At 38.1% G+C, this 17,410-nt stretch overlaps 2 protein-coding genes and 1 pseudogene across 2 annotated transcripts; 1 reads left to right on the top strand and 2 right to left on the bottom strand.

The window, feature by feature from the left end:
• Positions 1–1,154: 1,154 nt before the first annotated feature.
• Positions 1,155–17,360, top strand: aox5 (aldehyde oxidase 5). Its single transcript, XM_016292985.1, has 35 exons — positions 1,155–1,255; positions 2,026–2,083; positions 2,462–2,558; positions 2,772–2,880; positions 2,989–3,115; positions 3,221–3,282; positions 3,457–3,537; positions 3,658–3,738; positions 3,825–3,966; positions 4,036–4,128; positions 4,222–4,373; positions 4,556–4,649; positions 4,797–4,906; positions 5,110–5,294; positions 5,463–5,625; positions 5,709–5,798; positions 5,901–6,070; positions 12,509–12,635; positions 12,807–12,929; positions 13,049–13,145; positions 13,276–13,400; positions 13,580–13,713; positions 13,897–13,984; positions 14,069–14,155; positions 14,340–14,531; positions 14,758–14,988; positions 15,116–15,211; positions 15,311–15,439; positions 15,518–15,592; positions 15,690–15,742; positions 15,875–15,989; positions 16,197–16,262; positions 16,361–16,549; positions 16,889–17,056; positions 17,274–17,360. Exons 1-35 carry the CDS (start codon positions 1,202–1,204, stop codon positions 17,322–17,324), a joined length of 4,014 nt encoding a protein of 1,337 aa, XP_016148471.1. The 5' UTR covers positions 1,155–1,201; the 3' UTR covers positions 17,325–17,360.
• On the bottom strand, positions 6,751–7,943 carry he1.3 (hatching enzyme 1, tandem duplicate 3). The gene is made up of 5 exons (XM_016292986.1): positions 7,875–7,943; positions 7,706–7,784; positions 7,452–7,592; positions 7,251–7,368; positions 6,751–7,147 (listed from the first exon to the last, which is right to left on the bottom strand). Exons 1-5 carry the CDS (start codon positions 7,941–7,943, stop codon positions 6,751–6,753), a joined length of 804 nt encoding a protein of 267 aa, XP_016148472.1.
• On the bottom strand, positions 10,939–12,202 carry LOC107600985 (high choriolytic enzyme 1-like; annotated as a pseudogene).
• Positions 17,361–17,410: the final 50 nt, after the last annotated feature.

The following is a 17,410-nucleotide window of genomic DNA, read 5'->3' as shown; positions in this document are numbered from 1 at the left end:
ACTTTTTGTGCACAAAGAAATAAAAAATAACAATTTGTTTAACAATTCTTCTTCCACCAGAACGTAATCAACGTATTCAACGTTGTTTACGTTCAGGAGGGTAAGCGCGCACATGAACGTAGTCGGCGTAATCAGCGTTGTTTACGCTTAGGGTAAAGCATGCGTATGCGTTGTGATACTCTCCATAATGGCGGAGGACAGTAACTCGGGGGAGAAGAATTTTTGAATAAAGTCGTATTTTTGTTTTCTTTGCGCACAAAAAGTATTCTCGTTGCTTCGCAAAATTGAAGTTGAGCCACCGATGTCACATGGACTGTTTTACCGATGTCCATGCTATGTTTCTGGGGAACATTACAGTTGTGTGCTGTCTACAGAGGGTCAGGGAGCTCTCAGATTCATTCAAACATATCTTAAATTGTGTTCCGAAGATGAACAAAGGTCTTACAGGTTTGGAACGACATGAGGGTGAGTAATTAATTACATAATTTTCATTTTTGGGTGAACTATCCCTTTAAAGAAACTGGGAGCACGACCTAGGAGTTACTATAACAGGATCTATGGCATAACATCTTGACCCAGGTACACTCCTGTTCTTTATGTGCTAGGCATGGTTTAATGCAGTGTAAAATACTATTCAGAGCTCACTTAACCAATGTCCACTTGGCAAGCTTTCACCTGCTGAAGAAGAGTTTTATGCAGACTACTTAATATAGTTCATGTGTCTGCAGGTGAATAATGTAATGAAGTGATGGTCTTTCTGAGGGTGTTGAATTTCTGAAATGTGTGAAGAAAAAGTTAATTAAACATTTAACAAAAGTGAACTTTTTTGTGAACTGCCTTTAAATCTAATAATTTATTCCCAGACACTGACAGCACAAAGTGAAATTAATGGATGAAGGAAGGAGTCTCCAAAGCAACATATGTATATATACAGTGGGTACGGAAAGTATTCAGACCCCCTTAAATTTTTCACTCTTTGTTATATTGCAGCCATTTGCTAAAATCATTTGTATATATAAACAATAGAGGAACCCACTGCATGTATGTGTTCTTTACGCATTCTTGTTTTTTAACCATGAAAGGCAAGGCAAGGCAAAGCCTGTAACATGTGATGTGAGTCAGTCAGTTGCTCATTCAGCTGATGGTCAGTAAACCAGGAGCATCTCCAGCAACAGAACACTGCGATCCTTCTCAACTCATCATGTCATCTCTATCTGTGAACAGTGAGCTTGTCTTCTACATTAATGGCAAGAAGGTATGTTTACATTACATTACATTATATATTGGTTGTAACTGAAGGCACAAACATTTAATTTGACAAATGTGTGTTTTTTTCTATTTTAAAATGGTACAGTCTTTCTGAATTGTCTTTTTCTTAATAGTTTTTTTTGGCTCATAATAGTATTAATATTCACTATGGCTTTAATATTGCTTTAGTTCATAAAAAAAAGTGTATAATATGAAATTAGTTTTCAACTGAATTTGTTAATATCATGAAAGAATGAAAGCTATGATTCAGATGGTATTATTATTACTCCTACTGAGGTGAGTATCAGAATGTTTAATGATCATATCTAGTCTTCTCACAATCAAAGTACATTACCAAACTTGAAATGGCGTGACTAAACATGCATTTCAGAATCGTGGCACATGACAGTCAGTGGGCTGCCAAACTATTTTTTTTCCTCTTATGTATGATGCCATGAAAATGATTTTCTACGCTTCAAACAGTCCATCATGTGTTTCTCCCTCTTATACACACACACACACTCTAACTATGACTGTGGTTTGTCTGTTCTAATATGTTTCTAGTTTCCACATTTCTCCCAGAATTCCACTCAAAACTAGTAATATGAAATAGAAAGTGACATCAATTCACTGGTGTGTATGTCTGTGATACATATGTTGGTCTCCAAAATCCAGTCGTGTCACGTGACACATACTGAATGATGTTTGGCTTGACAGTTATCACAAAATTTGAGCAATGATGGTCAGTTTATTTTTAGTTGTTGTTTTTATGTAAAGATTGTGGAGAAGAATGCTGATCCAGAAGAAATGTTATTGGCTTACCTGCGAAGGAAAGGTATGGTAATTTCCATATGACAAATATTCTCAAAATAATGGTGTATAATGGTAATATATTTATATTTACTTAAATATATTTAAGTTTTGCAGAGCCCCTAAAGAAAAAAAAATGAGGGGAGGAAAATATATATCTCAATGCTTTTGTGTTCTCTCGAAAAAGTTTAGCATTCCCCCGAGAGACCTTGCGTTTTGTGTTCACTAGCAACGCTTTTGCATTTGCGTCAAAAACAAAAGCACTGAATCATCATTTTCCTTCCATCTTATGTTTTTTGTCCCATCACCACGTCCCCTTAGAAGCTCTTTAACTTACATATCTTACAGGAAAGACAAATAATGAAAAAACAAAAAAAACTATGTGTGTTGTTTTTGTGTTCAGTAGGTCTGACGGGCACAAAGTATGGCTGTGGTGGAGGGGGATGTGGGGCCTGTACTGTGATGGTGTCCAGATACAACCCTATCCAGGACACTGTGCTGTATCTTTCACTCATATTACAAAACTAACAGCATAAAACCTTGGTATGAAACAAACAAATGAAAGGATTCTTTGCAACCAAGGTTTTTTCTACATCAAACCATACCGATGTCACTACATTTCTTCTGTTTTATGACCATTTACATGATAGACTTTTTAAATTAAAAAGTCATCAATAAATGTGATGTTTCATAATACTTAACCGGTTCTTCAGTCACTGGTCAGTGAATGCGTGTCTACAGCCGATTTGTTCTCTACACGGTGCAGCAGTGGTGACCATCGAAGGCATTGGAAGCACCAAGACTAAACTACATCCCGTTCAGGTACCTGATTCTCCTTCAGACACAAACTATAAATCAGCATTCAAAGTAGGTATTTTGAATGGGTAATCCAGAACAATCCATTTAGATATTTTTGTTGTTGTTTATCAGGAGCGTATAGCAAAGGCTCATGGGTCTCAGTGTGGGTTTTGTACTCCTGGGATGGTGATGTCCATGTACACATTACTTAGAAATAACCCACAGCCCACCATGGAGGACATTCGAGAGACACTGGGAGGTGACAAACAAATATGTATACTTATGGATTTAATTTACATTTTTAGAATTATGAATTCAAACGCAGAACACAAGAATTTAAACATTCTGTTTTCTTTCTTCTAAGGGAACCTGTGTCGTTGTACTGGATACCGACCGATAATTGATGGATTTAAAACATTCTGTGATGTAAGGACTGTTAACTCATAATACAAAATAAAAATGTCTACAAATCATTGAAAATTAGTACATGTAAAAAAAAATGTAAAAGAAAAAAAAACTATTGTGTAGTCTTTATTCTGTATTCTTCAGTTTGACTGCAGGAAACAAATATGTGTAGAGAAATTATCCATATTTTTCCAGACTCGGATATCTTGCCAAAATGGTGACGGAAATGGAAAATGTTGCATGGAAAACAGCAATTCTCACAACAATGAATCCGATGTAAGACAATAGTAGCCATATGAATCCTTACAATTTCCTATCCATGAGTTGCGTATCATTATACGTAGACAGAAATTGGTAAGTCTAGGTTAGTAACTCTGTTACTGGTATTATCGGTAGATTTCTGGAGAACTTTTCAGCATGGATGAAGTCTTACCCCTTGACCCAACTCAGGATCTGATCTTTCCCCCAGAGTTACTGGTAAGCAAACCGTGTGTTCTTGTGGTAGCTAATAAGAACGGATAATTCAGGCCACTAATTTTTGTTATATGCCTTCCTTTTTACAGATTATGCGAAAGCAAAAAGCTGAACAACTTTGTTTCCAAGGTGAAAAGGCCAGGTGGATTTCCCCAGCAGATCTGAAAGATTTAATCAAGCTGAAAGCTGAATACTCCAATGCACCTCTGTTGGTTGGGAACACAACCATAGGTTGGTTTCAAGAAGTTCATCCATACATCCATCCATCCATTCATTCAACCCGTTTCTGATCTTTTACAGGGCCAAAGATGAATCTGAAGGGAACCGTCCATCCTTTGGTGATCTATGGTGGAAGCATTCCAGAACTTCAAGCTGTCAAATGGAGAAACAATAGTAAATCATGAATAAACAATGTATCACCATTTCATATGCTTTTTTAGCGAATATTAAAGCCCAAAGTAAATTGAATAACACTGCTTTATTTAGGCGTAACTGTAGGGGCAGGATGCAGTTTGTCTGTTTTGAAGGACATCCTCCTGCGAGGAACTGAAGAACTCGGGCCAGAGAAAAGCAGGGTTTACCAGGCCCTCGTTCAAACATTACAGTGTTTGGCGGGCAAACAGATTCGCAACATGGCTGTGAGTAACAAAAACAAACTGCTGCAAGGAATTAAGAGGAACAGATGGACTGATGGAATATATCCACAAAAATAATATTAAATTGTTAAATTAACATTTCATGCGAGACCAAAACTAATTTTGATGACAAATTTGTGTTTTAATTACTTGTCTACGTTATGATTTTATGCTGGAAATTCAAGTCCATTGGTGGAAATATCCTGAGCGCCAACCCCAAATATGACTTGAGCAGCATTCTTGCAGCAGCGGAGTGTACACTACACATTGTTTCTAATGGTAATGCCAGTATATTTGGACTTTATTTGTACATCATTTCCTATAACCACTTGTTTGCAATATTTCTCAGTTCCCAATATATTTGACATGGAAAGTAATATGTGTTATATATTTAATATTTTATTTGTCCTTTTGTCTTAAATGCAGATGGTGCTCGAGAGATTTGTCTTAGTGAGGAGTTTTTCACAGGCTTTGGTAAAACGGCTCTACGACCAGATGAGATTCTGCTGGCTATTGACATTGCTCACTCAAGACCGGTACTTTCTTCAAAATGGAGGACACAGACTAAAGCTAATGCTAAAACTAAAGCCTATATTACAAAACTATTCAAGATTCAATAAACACACTTGCCCTAAAAGACTTGAAACGTGCCCCCCACAAATTCACTTTTATACTACAACTACAATATGAATTCAGCTTACATTCTGAAAAGCTAAATGTAAATCCCTGTGCTTTTCAGTGGGAGTTTGTTTCGGCATTTCGCCAGTCACAGCGCAGAGAGTTCGCCTTCTCCATAGTGAACGCTGGCATGAGGGTGGTGTTCAGACACAACTCAAATGTGGTGGAGAATCTGGATATTTTTTATGGCGGTGTGGGGCCAACTCTGGTAAAAGCCAGACACACCTGTAAAGAGCTGATGGGAAGGTACAGCCAAGGCCTACATAAATCACATACAACTTTTTTTTATGTGAGAGAACAGACACAGTTTGTACACATGCAGTTTTATTGCAAAGTGTGGTGCATTACCTGCTATTTTTTGTGTTGCTATATTGCATGCATCCCAGTCAGTGAGCACTGATTTTTGATTGACAGAAAATGGGATGAGAAACTTCTGGTAGAGGGAACACAGCTCTTAGAAGAAGAAATTTCTGTGCCCCCTACTGCACCCGGTGGACGGGAAGAGTATCGCAAGACTTTAGTACTCAGCTTCTTTTTCAAGTTTTACATGCAAGTGCTGCTGGAGCTCCAACAAAAAGTATGATTGTGCTAATCATTAGTTTAAAAGCAGGACAATTTACTTCATTCCTAATTAAATAGTTTTTTATCTTATCGTTAAAGGAGGTTGGCATGAATGATTTGCCATTAGAATATCTCAGCGCATTAAAACCCTTCAAAAATGAGGTGCCACAAGGAAACCACTCATTCCAGGTAGGCAGACCCCTAGTTACACAAAAACTAAATAAAGCTTGCATTTTTATATCAAGTGTGGTTAACAACTTCATCAACTAATCATTACCAATTAAATTACAGCTTGTACCAGAGACTCAGTCTTCTAGTGACCCGGTGGGACGTCCCAATGTACACCAGGCTGCCCTTCAGCAGGCGACAGGAGAAGCTGTGTATTATGATGACATCCCTTCTGTTAAAGGAGAACTGTTTGTTTCCATGGTAACCAGCACCAGGGCTCATGCAAAGATCATGTAAGTGGAATGTAATTCATTCAATATTTCACGAATAATAGATTTTAAAAAACTAAATGTTGATCAGTCTAATTCAGTTTATTTTTCCCAACCCAATTACACAAATTGAACACCAACACAAGACAAAGAATCAGCTCATTCCATTATTCATCTACAGACACATGATACAAATTTTAAAAAAAAGTCTCATCTTTAGCATCCATACAGCTTGTTGATCCTCAGGATGTGGTGTTGGACATTCCCTGTCTCTGTCCGATTTCTACCGTCCCATCAGGAATGGGAGTAATGGTTTCCAGGCCAGGATGGATGGTGAAGGCTGTTTTTCCATAGTGCATGACGGAGCCGTAGTCATATGGAGTGTTTGTTGTAGGCCGTATCAGGAGAGATGTTCTCCCAGTTGATCTTGACGTACTTATATCTTGATACTTTGCGGATATCACTGTTAATTTTGGCATGACTGTTAAGTTATGGCTACTAAATGACTTCAAACTCACACTTCTAAAAACGATTTTGATTAAGAAATACGATTTTGAGTAAGAAATATGAGGCTCATGTTTCATCTTGAAGTTTTATTAGCTTTATTTATCCCACAAGTTTTGGAAATTCAAAATCATAAAAGACAAAGACCATTACCTCATTAAATTATTAATCTGTGGATAGGTGAACCATATTAAATTATCTTAAACCACACATCCATACAGCTTGTTGATCCTCAGGATGTCGAGTTTAGACAAATCCTGCCTCTGTCCGATTGCTACTGTCGCATCAGGAATGGGAGTGATAGTTTCCTTCCCAGCCTGGGTGGTGAAGGCTATTTTTCCATAGTGCATGATGGAGCCGTAGTCATATGTGGTGTTTTGATTGTTGGTGTTCCGTATTTGGAAGTTGCTGGCCTTCTCAGTTGGGATGTACTCCCAATTGATCTTAACATACTGGTCGCGATCACTCCTGGTATGCTCGTGGTAGAAGCCCAGAGCATGATTGAGCTCATGCTGAATGATTCCATGATACACACAACCGGTCCTTTTGAAGGAGACCAGCTGTTTGCCACCAATTCTACCAAGATAGGAGTAGCAGCTAAGAAAAAAGAGAAAAAGAGAATATTCCACAAATCTTTGTTAAAATGTTACACTTTGTGAAAGAGTTTCTGCTAAAGACCAATGAAATGTTTCTTCCTCACCCATCTTTGTTCTCAATACTGATGTAGTCAGTCTGATTTGATCTGGGTATGAAGCGAATACAAGTCTTGTTGTGAAAGGTAGACATGGCATTCTGTATTACTGAGATGTCAGTAGAGGCTGCAAACAAAAAGTATCACATGTTTTAAAATACGATTTACACGCATAGACATATTTTCAATGACTGAAGGTGATTCACTTACAGTATTCACTGCTCACTATGTAAGGGACTTCCACTAGGTTGCTAGAGTTTCTCTTCCAGAAACAGTTGTTGTTTAAGCAGTAGAGAGCATTTTTAGTTTTGGGAAACACCAGATCTCCTTCAATCAGGTGTTCGGCAGATCCTGTAATTAAAGAAACATATTTTGATGAAAGGAATATGTGTACGTTCAACCACATTTTAGATATATTCCCTGATTTTGTGAAACCCTTTAAAGGAATCTGCAAGATGCCTGACCCTTGTTGGTCTCCAAAAACTTTGTAGTGATGTCCACATTTCCAGGTATGGGTAGGAATGCATTAGGAGGGCCAGGCTTCTAATTATGAAAAAAAAAGGAAAAGTTATATTATTCTTACAATGAAAGTTCATCATCCCAGTGTATTGAGAGACTAGTCTAGAGTCTTACCCTGACAGGATTCGCCAAGGAGATGCCAACCAACAGCACCAGAATGGAGAGGGAGGCTCTTGGGTCCATGTTGTCTCCGTGTGTAGAGATGTTCAGGATGCTGCTGTGCTGAAATCTGGTGTCTGCAAGCTGTTGAATCAGAACTTTATATTCACCTATATAGGTGGGTCAACCAGGCGTTGAGACTCTGATTGTAAAGGAAGGAGTGTCTGAACTCACCTGTTAATCCAAGAACTTGCACTACCAGAGACGGCACAGATTGTTTTACTAATCCACTGAAATTAACAAATGTAATTTTTTAATTGCATGATAAGACCCAAAACTGTGGTAAACAGGGAGTGCAGTCAAAACTTTAAGTGCTTTCTCAAGACAGTACAAAAAAAAATGCATCTGTCATGTGTGTCGTCATGAATTGGGGAGTAGAGGTCATAGTCCAGCTCATAATGATTTAGTATTTAGAACCAACTAACTGTACTCCTTTATTATATTCCTTTATTCCTATATTCCTTTAGTCCTAACCACTTTAATATGTATTTTCCAAGCAAAGGGTACAGTAGCTAATTTCTTGGCAAATATTCACAATAGAATCCAAGTTACTTTTGCAAAAAAGTAACATTTATAACTTTCCTTTTTTTTTTTTTTTTTTTTTTTATAAAATTTTTTTTTTTTTTTTTTTGTGTGTATATATATATATATATATATATATATATATATATATATATATATATATATGACAACAAGGTAAACAATAAGATATTGTCCATTATTAATCCCTTCCATGATCCCCCCATTCATATTCACTCAGATGGACAGAGAAACAATGATAAAAACCCCATCAATAAATGAATAATAGCAAGTAAAACAAAATAGATATACAGTAAGTAACTAATAAATACATTTAAAAAAGTCCCTTCTAACAGATGACAAATATTACATGTTGCCAGTTGCAGGCGCACAAGGTAGACCTTTAATATTTTCCAAAAAGGGATCCCGAGTCTTATAAAAGGTTTAATTAAGCCAGAGAGTGAACATCTTAACTTTTCAAGTCTTAAACAGTAGAAAATATCCTGTATCCATCTGCCATGTGTCGGGGGTGAAGTGTGCTTCCACTTAAAGGGATACTCCACCCCAAAATGAAAACAAGGAGGCTTGTGACTGTCTGATTGACTGCCAAGTAAATTACACTGTCAAGGTCCAGAAAAGTATGGAAGGCATCGTCAGAATAGTCCAGCTGCCATCAGTGGTTCAACCATAACGTTATGAAGCGACGAGAATACTTTTTGTACGTAAAGAAAACAAAAATAATAACTTTATTCAACAATTTGTCTCCTCTGTCTCTCCGCATCACTGTAGCGCCATTTTGGAGAATAACCACTGAACGCAAGCAGACTTTTCTGGACCTTGACAGTCTAGTTTACTTGGTAGTCAATTGTAATGAAGCGACGAGAATACTTTTTGTACGTAAAGAAAACAAAAATAATAACTTTATTCAACAATTTGTCTCCTCTGTCTCTCCGCATCACTGTAGCGCCATTTTGGAGAATAACCACTGAACGCAAGCAGCTCTCTGTGTCAGCCGCAAAACAAGGAGACGTTTTCTACGTGTATTTACGCTTTGATTTGAACGAAAAAAGCGCATCCGTGCAGAGCGGCTGACACAGAAGAGCGTACGCTGATTGCGTTCGTAAAAGTAAAAGTATTCTCGTCGCTTCATAACGTTACGGTTGAACCACTGATGGCAGATGGACTATTCTGACGATGTCTTTCATACTTTTCTGGGCCTTGACAGTGTAATTTACTTGGCAGTCAATCGGACAGTCACAAGCCTCCCGGTTTTCATCCAAAATATCTTAAATTGTGTTCCGAACACGAACAAAGCTTTTACGGGTTTGGAACGATATGGGGGTAAGTGATTAATGACAAAATTTTCCTTTTGGGGTGGAGCTCATCTGGCCAAGATCATAGTAAAAACAACAACTTCAGACCAGGTCTAAGGGATACCTCAAAAAGGGCTAACAAGGGATCAGGGTCTATATTAGTGTTGAGAGCTTTTTTAAGTGTATCATATACACTTAACCAGAAAGTTGCCATCTGTGGACACATCCAAAACATATGCAGATGATCAGCAGGCGAAAGCTTGCAGTGGTTACAGGCAGCGCTCCTGTCTGGAAAAAAATTTGCCATTTGGGCATTGGTGAAGTGAGCTCTGAATAGTATTTTACACTGCATTAAACCATGCCTAGCACATAAAGAACAGGAGTGTACCTGGGTCAAGATGTTATGCCATAGATCCTCTGTTATAGTAACTCCTAGGTTGTGCTCCCAGGTATCTTTAAGAGTGTCAGTAGGGTCCACATTAATTGAATTTATTAAATTATAAATGACGGAGATCAGATGCTTATGGTTGATATTCAAATCAAGAAAATGGTCAATGTGCATTTCAGGAAGATGTTTAAGAAAGTGAGGGAACTGCTTCTGTATAAAGTGTTTGATTTGGAAGAACCAAAATAAGTGATGACTGGGTAAATTATACATTTTAGATAAGAAGGAGAAAGCCTTTTTTTTTTTTTTTGAGGCAAATACAAGTTGATGTAGTATGCGTGAGTATGATGTGTATTTTAGTGTGTCATGCTCAGCCCACTCCGAGACTTACATTTTAAAAACTTCATAATGCATTTAAAAAGAAAATAAATCTAAGTGATTTAGTGGAATCCAGTTGTACTTGTTATTTGTGACAAAAAAAAGAAAAGAAAATCTGGGTGTTGACCAAGAGTAACGGATGATTTGCTCTGCCCTGGAGCTTAAATGTGTATCTGCAATAAGCTTTGTTTTGTTATGAGAATCAGGGCACACCGTTTCATGCTAGCGTATGTCATTGCTCCCCATCTATGTCAGAGGACAGAAGAAAGGCTAAGGAAACGTGTCTTCTGATAATTTGTGAAATCAGACATTTCATTTTAAAGAGAAAAAAAACATAATTTTTACTGCGTTAATTTTTTTTATTAACTTGATTTTTCCTTAGCCACATATTACAGAAATTTAACACCAACAAAAGATCATCACCTCATTTGATTCTTAATTTACGGGAATGTGAACCACATTAAATTATCTGACACACCACATACATATAAAACTCATCTTTAGCATCCATACAGCTTGTTGATCCTCAGGATGTCGGTGTTGGACATTCCCTGCCTCTGTCCGATTTCCACTGTCTCATCAGGAATGGGAGTGATGGTTTCCAGGCCAGGTTGGATGGTGAAGGCTGTTTTTCCATAGTGCATGACGGAGCTGTAGTCATATGGAGTGTTTTGGTTGTTGGTGTTTTGTTTCTGGAAGTTGTAGGCCGTATCAGGAGAGATGTTCTCCCAGTTGATCTTGACATACTTGTCGCGATCGCTCCTGGTTTGCTCGTGGTTGAAGCCCAGGGCATGATTGAGCTCATGCTGAACGATGCCGTGATACACACAGCCGTTCCTGTTGAGGGAGACCACCTGTTTGCCACCAGTTCTACCAAGAGAAGAGAAGCACCTGAGAGCAGAGAGGAAATAAAGGGGTTAAATATATAAACAAATTTTGGACTTTGGACAAAGGCCTTATGAATGTTTCTTGTTAATATTGTATGATTGTTCTCACCCATCTTTGTTCTCAATACTGATGTAGTCGGTCTGAGTTGATCTGGCCACAAAGCGAATGCAGGTTTTGGAGCGAAAGGTGGACATGGCGTTCGCAATCACTGATTTCTCATAAGAAGCTGCAAACAAAAGGGGCCACAGCTTTACAATTTGATTTACATGAATGATAGATATGTTCAATGAATGAAGGAGATTCACTCACAGAATTCACTGCTCACTGTGTAAGGGACCTCCACTATGTTGTAGAGTTTTTCTTCCAGAAACAGTTGTTGTTTAAGCAGTAGAGCGCATTTCTGGTTTTGGGAAACACCAGATCTCCTTCAATCAAGACTTCAGAAGATCCTGTATTTAAAGAGAAACATACTGATTAAATAACTGAAAATATTTGTAAGCCTTGTTAACATTTTTCCACTATTTTGTGAAACCCATTGATGGCTTTATATAAATCTACAAGGTATCTGACCATTGTTGGACTCCAAAATCCTTGTAGTGATGTCCACACTTTCCGGCTCTGACACAAACACTCCTTCAAAGCTTTCCTCCTGGTGGCAGAAACAGAGATGTTTAAAATGACTCATTTGAGAAACGTTGATAATTTAAGGGAGACACTAGACCGGATCTTGCAATGAGAGGAGATGCCTATGAGACGCCAAACAGCAGCAGCAGAATGGAGAGGGAGGCTCTTGTGTCCATGTTGTCTCAGTGTGTAGAGATGTTCAGGATGCACCCGTGCTTTGGTGTCTTTGTGCTGTCAGACCTGGACTTTATATTCACCCGAGTAGGTGGGTCTACTAGTGGATTATGGGTAGGGTATTAGTGTCCAGAGACTAATGTGTGTAACTAAAGGGAGTACACACTCTATTAAGTACTAAGCCTTGCAGAATGATGGGAGGTACCCCAGCTTGTTTAAATAATTCATCCATTAAGTGTATGGGCTGGACAATTTTTAATTTATTTGAAAATCTAAATCACATTGTCTCAACCTTGTCTTCACATCAGCTTTATAGATGCATCAGTGGCTCTAGCCATGTCTGGAGTGATCACCTTCATCTCTGCCAAGGATGTTCCTGGTCAGAATCGAAGACTCTGGTTCAACAACCCAGAGGAGCTTTTTGCAGAAGAGGAGGTACCACAATAAATATTCTCTGGTTTAAAGATACAAAATGAATCCTACCTCAGATTAGATGTTTCAAGCCTTATTATATCTATCAGTAGATGTTACTTCTTCTTAGTCAATAATGCTTCTTTTTCATTTCAGGTAGATTGTAATGGTGTCTTGTCTGTTTGCCCTTTGCAGGTCATTTGTGTAGGGCAGATTATCGGCGCCATTGTGGCTGAAACCAGAGAACAAGCCAAACGAGCAGCCGAGCAGGTGGCCATAACTTACCAGGACATCCAACCTGCCTTTTTCACTATAGAGGTATTTGTGAACAAAATCATATTCAGAAAAAAAAAAATCATAATGGAGTACTAAACAAAAGTTGAGGAGCAGCACGTTCATCTAATCCTACTAATCGCCACACCATCTTTATTATGAAGGAGGCCATTGAACACCAGTCATTTTTTGACCCAAAGAGAAAACTGGAAAGAGGAAATGTGGAAGAAGGCTTTGAAAAAGCAGACCACATACTGGAGGGTTTGTTCAATTAAATCTGAATCTCATTGGGATCTCTCCATATAGAGTCCTTTTTTGAACTGTTCTTTGACTTTTTTATATATATTTGTTTTATACAATGCACATTCTAATTATTTTATATTTCTCACAGATGAGCTGTATATGGGTGGTCAAGAACACTTCTACATGGAAACGCAGGGATTGATTGCAATTCCTAAGGCAGAGGCAGGTGAAATGGAGCTCTATGTTGCCAGTCAGCATGCAGCTTATACTCAGGTCTGTATTGCCCCATGGACATAAACGGATGGATATTATTCAATATAAAGATATTTATTTTTTATTAATGTAAATCTGAATTTTAAAAAAAGAAAGAAAAAAAAGAATGTGAGAATTAAAAAATGTTATTCACATACTCTTCCTCAATTTTTGACCTAATGTCCTCTTTTGAACAACAGGAAGTGGTGGGCATCACTCTTGGCATTGATTCCAATAAGATCACATGTCATGTGAAGAGGCTGGGAGGTGGATTTGGTGGCAAAGTCATGAAGATTGCATCATTATCTGCCATCGCTGCTACAGCCGCTTACAAGTATGGCAAAATGAGACTTGTACCTTTTACAGAATGGCACTTATTTAACTGCTTTTGTATTTGCCCTTATTGCATATATTTAAATGCATTGTTTTCTTATTTCTGTGAAGTGCAAAGAAAGTATGCTATGCCTTTAACGCAATACTAAAAGATAATGCTAAGTACATTCAAATTTAACTACAGGACTGACCGTGCTGTACGATGTGTACTAGAACGTGGAGATGACATGTTAATCACCAGTGGCAGGTCCCCTTTCTTGGGAAAGTACAAGGTAATGTTTCACTATTGGTAACAGTATGTTGACTGGATAACTGTGAAGCATCGCAACAGCTTAAATCCTGCCTTTTTCCTACAGGTTGGATACATGAATGATGGAACAATCCTGGCTGCTGATATCACGTACTACAGTAATGGAGGATGCACTCTGGATGAATCCTCCTTTGTATGTTGGTTTTTAAGACTTAAGAAAAACTTATTTTTTTTACCTTTTGAAATGGCCAATCCCTTTATGAAATGTTGAAAATCAATTAAGTAAATCCTGATAATAAGGAACTGTAAGCTAGGTTACCTTAAATTCCCATGTAGGTCAGTCTCCAAGTCACGTATCTTCTGTAATTTACTACCAGATCATGGAGAAAGCTCTCCTTCACATGGATAATGGCTACAAGATCCCAAATCTACGTGGACATGGACTGGTGTGCAAGACCAACTTACCCTCATATACAGCCTTCCGTGGATTTGGTGGACCTCAAGGGTTGACGATCATTGAGGGCGTGCTACATGAGGTGGCCGCCAGATGTGGTTTACCTGCACATCAGGTGGGATTAAAGACAAGTTGATTAAACAGAATTCAAACAGTCGTAATGGGTTGAAATTTGAACTGGTAACCAAAAGACTGTATGTTAAAAACCCTACAACTGTTGGTTCATGATGTTGAGTTGTTAAGGTAACTTTTGATGTGTCGGATCATGATAATATTGTTGGGGTTTTCATTTCGACTCTAAAAATACAATCCAAAAAATTCAAATATTTCTTTCTGTACAGGTGAGAGACATCAACATGTACAAGGATGAGAAATGCTACACCCACCACAAGCAGCTCTTTTCTCCTCGTGACATGGTTCGGTGCTGGAATGAGTGTCTCGAGAAATCTGACTACACCCATCGATGTCTGTCTATCGAGCAGTTTAATGCCCACAACCACTGGAAGAAGAGAGGGATCTCCATTGTCCCACTAAAGTTTGGAATTGGATTCTCCAAGGGCTTCTATAACCAGGTGGGTTAAAACTTGTGAGACTGTACATAAAATGTTGCAGTTTGGTTCACACGATCACTTTAAAGCTTTTCACTGTGTATTAGTCAATACTACTACAAAAAAATATCCAATATTGGATTCTCTTCAGGGAGCAGCATTGGTAAACATCTACAAAGATGGATCGGTTCTGATCTCACATGGAGGAACCGAGATGGGTCAAGGTATCAACACCAAAGCCATACAGGTGCGATGAGTCTCAGTGTTGAACAATGGATCCAAATACAATTATTACATGAAATATGCCACTTGCAAGATAATGTCAACCTTCACGTTCAAATTGCAGATTGCAAGTCGCATTCTGAAGGTTCCAATGTCTTCGATCCACATCAAGGAAACCTGCACAGGAAACGTGCCCAATGCTGCACCATCCGCTGCATCCTTTGGCACGGATGCTGTCGGGATGTCAGTCAAGGTATAGAGACAATCACTGATTTATAACATTTACACAAGTGTCTTTTTCATGACTGAAATTGTACTATTTTGCACATAGAATGGTTGTGAGAAACTAATGAGACGTCTGGAGCCACTCATTAAGAAACATCCCCAATACACCTGGCAACAACTGGTTAGTAAGAGTGACATTCATACTCAACTACATAATTCAAACTGAATTAAAGATGGATGGCCAAACGAGAATCACTTAACTGCTGTTATGTTTCCAGGTTGTGGAAGCATATTGCCAGAAGATCAGTCTGTCAGCAACTGGTTTCTTTATGTATGTGTTTGACCTTGTAATAGCATAAAGCAAAATGCAGAGTTGTCTGTGATGAGATACTGTTAAGAGTTGAATGAATGTGTCTTACTAATAAATAAATACACAATTAAATAGACAATTTGCTTATACCAGGGGCCCCCATACCAGTGTTGACTGGGAAAAGAGCGAGGGCAACGCATACTACTACTTTACTTTCGGGGCCTGTTGCTCAGAGGTGGAAATTGACTGCTTGACAGGAGATCACAAGGTTCTTGTTTTCTTTTAATCATCTATATATTCATACATTTTAATAAGATTTGGCTATGCAACATACGTGTGAAATTGGTAAAGATTTATGAGCAGTTATTGCCGTGTCAGTGGCCAGGATTCATAAAGTTGCAATTTTTCAGGTTGTGTGCGCACATTCACAATTTGAATATTAAAATGTTGTGGACTGTGAAATTCTATTTGACAGAACATTAGAACCGACATTGTGATGGATGTTGGTCGGAGCATAAACCCTGCTCTGGATGTTGGACAGGTATGGAAGATATTTTGTTATTATACTTCAGATGCAAACAATTAGGGTGTAAATCAGTGACCATACACTACAGTAAATAAATGTGTGTGCATTTACAGGTGGAGGGTGGTTTTGTCCAGGGAATTGGGCTCTATACTATAGAGGAGTTGCAGTTTTCTCCTGAGGGTGTGTTGTTGACCAGGGGTCCCTCTCAGTATAAAATCCCAGCTCTGTGTGACGTCCCTCCTCAGCTTAATGTCCATCTGCTGAGGAACGCAGACAATCCTCATGCCATCTACTCCTCAAAGGTAAGACAAAAAACCCTGAATGCCAACACAGCAAGTTGAAATAAAATCAAAGCTGTTTAAGTAAAAAATAAATAGCAAATAACTAGTAATATTTACCTTTCAGTGATAATTGCAGACATAACAATCACCAAAAGTTACGTCTAGGCTTCTATTATTGCAAACCTCTTCAGGTCAGGCCGGTTCACGCCAGACTTCAATCGTTTGAGCACATTAAATTACATTTGCAACCTCTTTTACTTCAGTAATCCGACATTCTGAACAAAACAAGATATTTATGCATAGAGTAATTTTAATTTCGGATGAAATATTGGTTATAAAGGTATTCTTTGTTTTTTTTAGGGGATCGGTGAGCCTCCTGTGTTTTTCGGCTGCACTTTGTTCTTTGCCATTAAAGAAGCGATAGCAGCCGCACGGCGAGAGAGAGGCCTGAGCGACAGTTTCCCTTTCTCTTCTCCTGCTACTGCGGAAAAGATACGTATGGCCTGTGAAGACTGCTTTACAAGGATGGTGGGTGAACAGTGTTAATACAGTAAATTCATATTCTTAATTATAACAAAAAAATATGTTTTTATTTAATATATTATAATACCACTATAATCTAATACATTTAATAGATTAAAATATTTTATTTGTTATATTATTATACATTATTCCAGGTTTATCGGTTTTGGCTCCTAAAAAGGGATTTACAAGTTTATAATTTAAATATCACTCTTTCTTACAGAATCCACTGGATAGGAAAGTAAAAACCAAACCCTGGACCATCAATGTGTGAAGAAAAACATCAGATTATTCAAACTCTGTAATGCCTCACTTAAACAACCTGTCGCTTCCTTTTCATTGAGACTTTGAGCTCATAAA

Source organism: Sinocyclocheilus grahami, unplaced genomic scaffold (assembly GCF_001515645.1).
Source record: "Sinocyclocheilus grahami isolate Dianchi unplaced genomic scaffold, SAMN03320097.WGS_v1.1 scaffold295.1, whole genome shotgun sequence".
In the NCBI taxonomy this organism is placed as follows: Eukaryota; Metazoa; Chordata; class Actinopteri; order Cypriniformes; family Cyprinidae; genus Sinocyclocheilus; species Sinocyclocheilus grahami.
This window is presented reverse-complemented; position numbering and strand designations above follow the sequence as displayed.

Excerpts from the sequence above, each read along its gene's own strand:
- aox5 (XM_016292985.1), top strand. The coding sequence starts at position 1,202 with ATGTCATCTCTATCTGTGAACAGTGAGCTTGTCTTCTACATTAATGGC. Across the intron at positions 4,129-4,221 it reads TGTCAAATGGAGAAACAATA|GCGTAACTGTAGGGGCAGGA; the intron begins GTAAATCATGAA and ends TGCTTTATTTAG. Across the intron at positions 16,550-16,888 it reads ATGCCATCTACTCCTCAAAG|GGGATCGGTGAGCCTCCTGT; the intron begins GTAAGACAAAAA and ends TGTTTTTTTTAG.
- he1.3 (XM_016292986.1), bottom strand. The coding sequence starts at position 7,943 with ATGGACCCAAGAGCCTCCCTCTCCATTCTGGTGCTGTTGGTTGGCATC. Across the intron at positions 7,593-7,705 it reads GTTTTTGGAGACCAACAAGG|GATCTGCCGAACACCTGATT; the intron begins GTCAGGCATCTT and ends CTTTAATTACAG. Across the intron at positions 7,369-7,451 it reads CATAGTGAGCAGTGAATACT|CCTCTACTGACATCTCAGTA; the intron begins GTAAGTGAATCA and ends TTTTGTTTGCAG.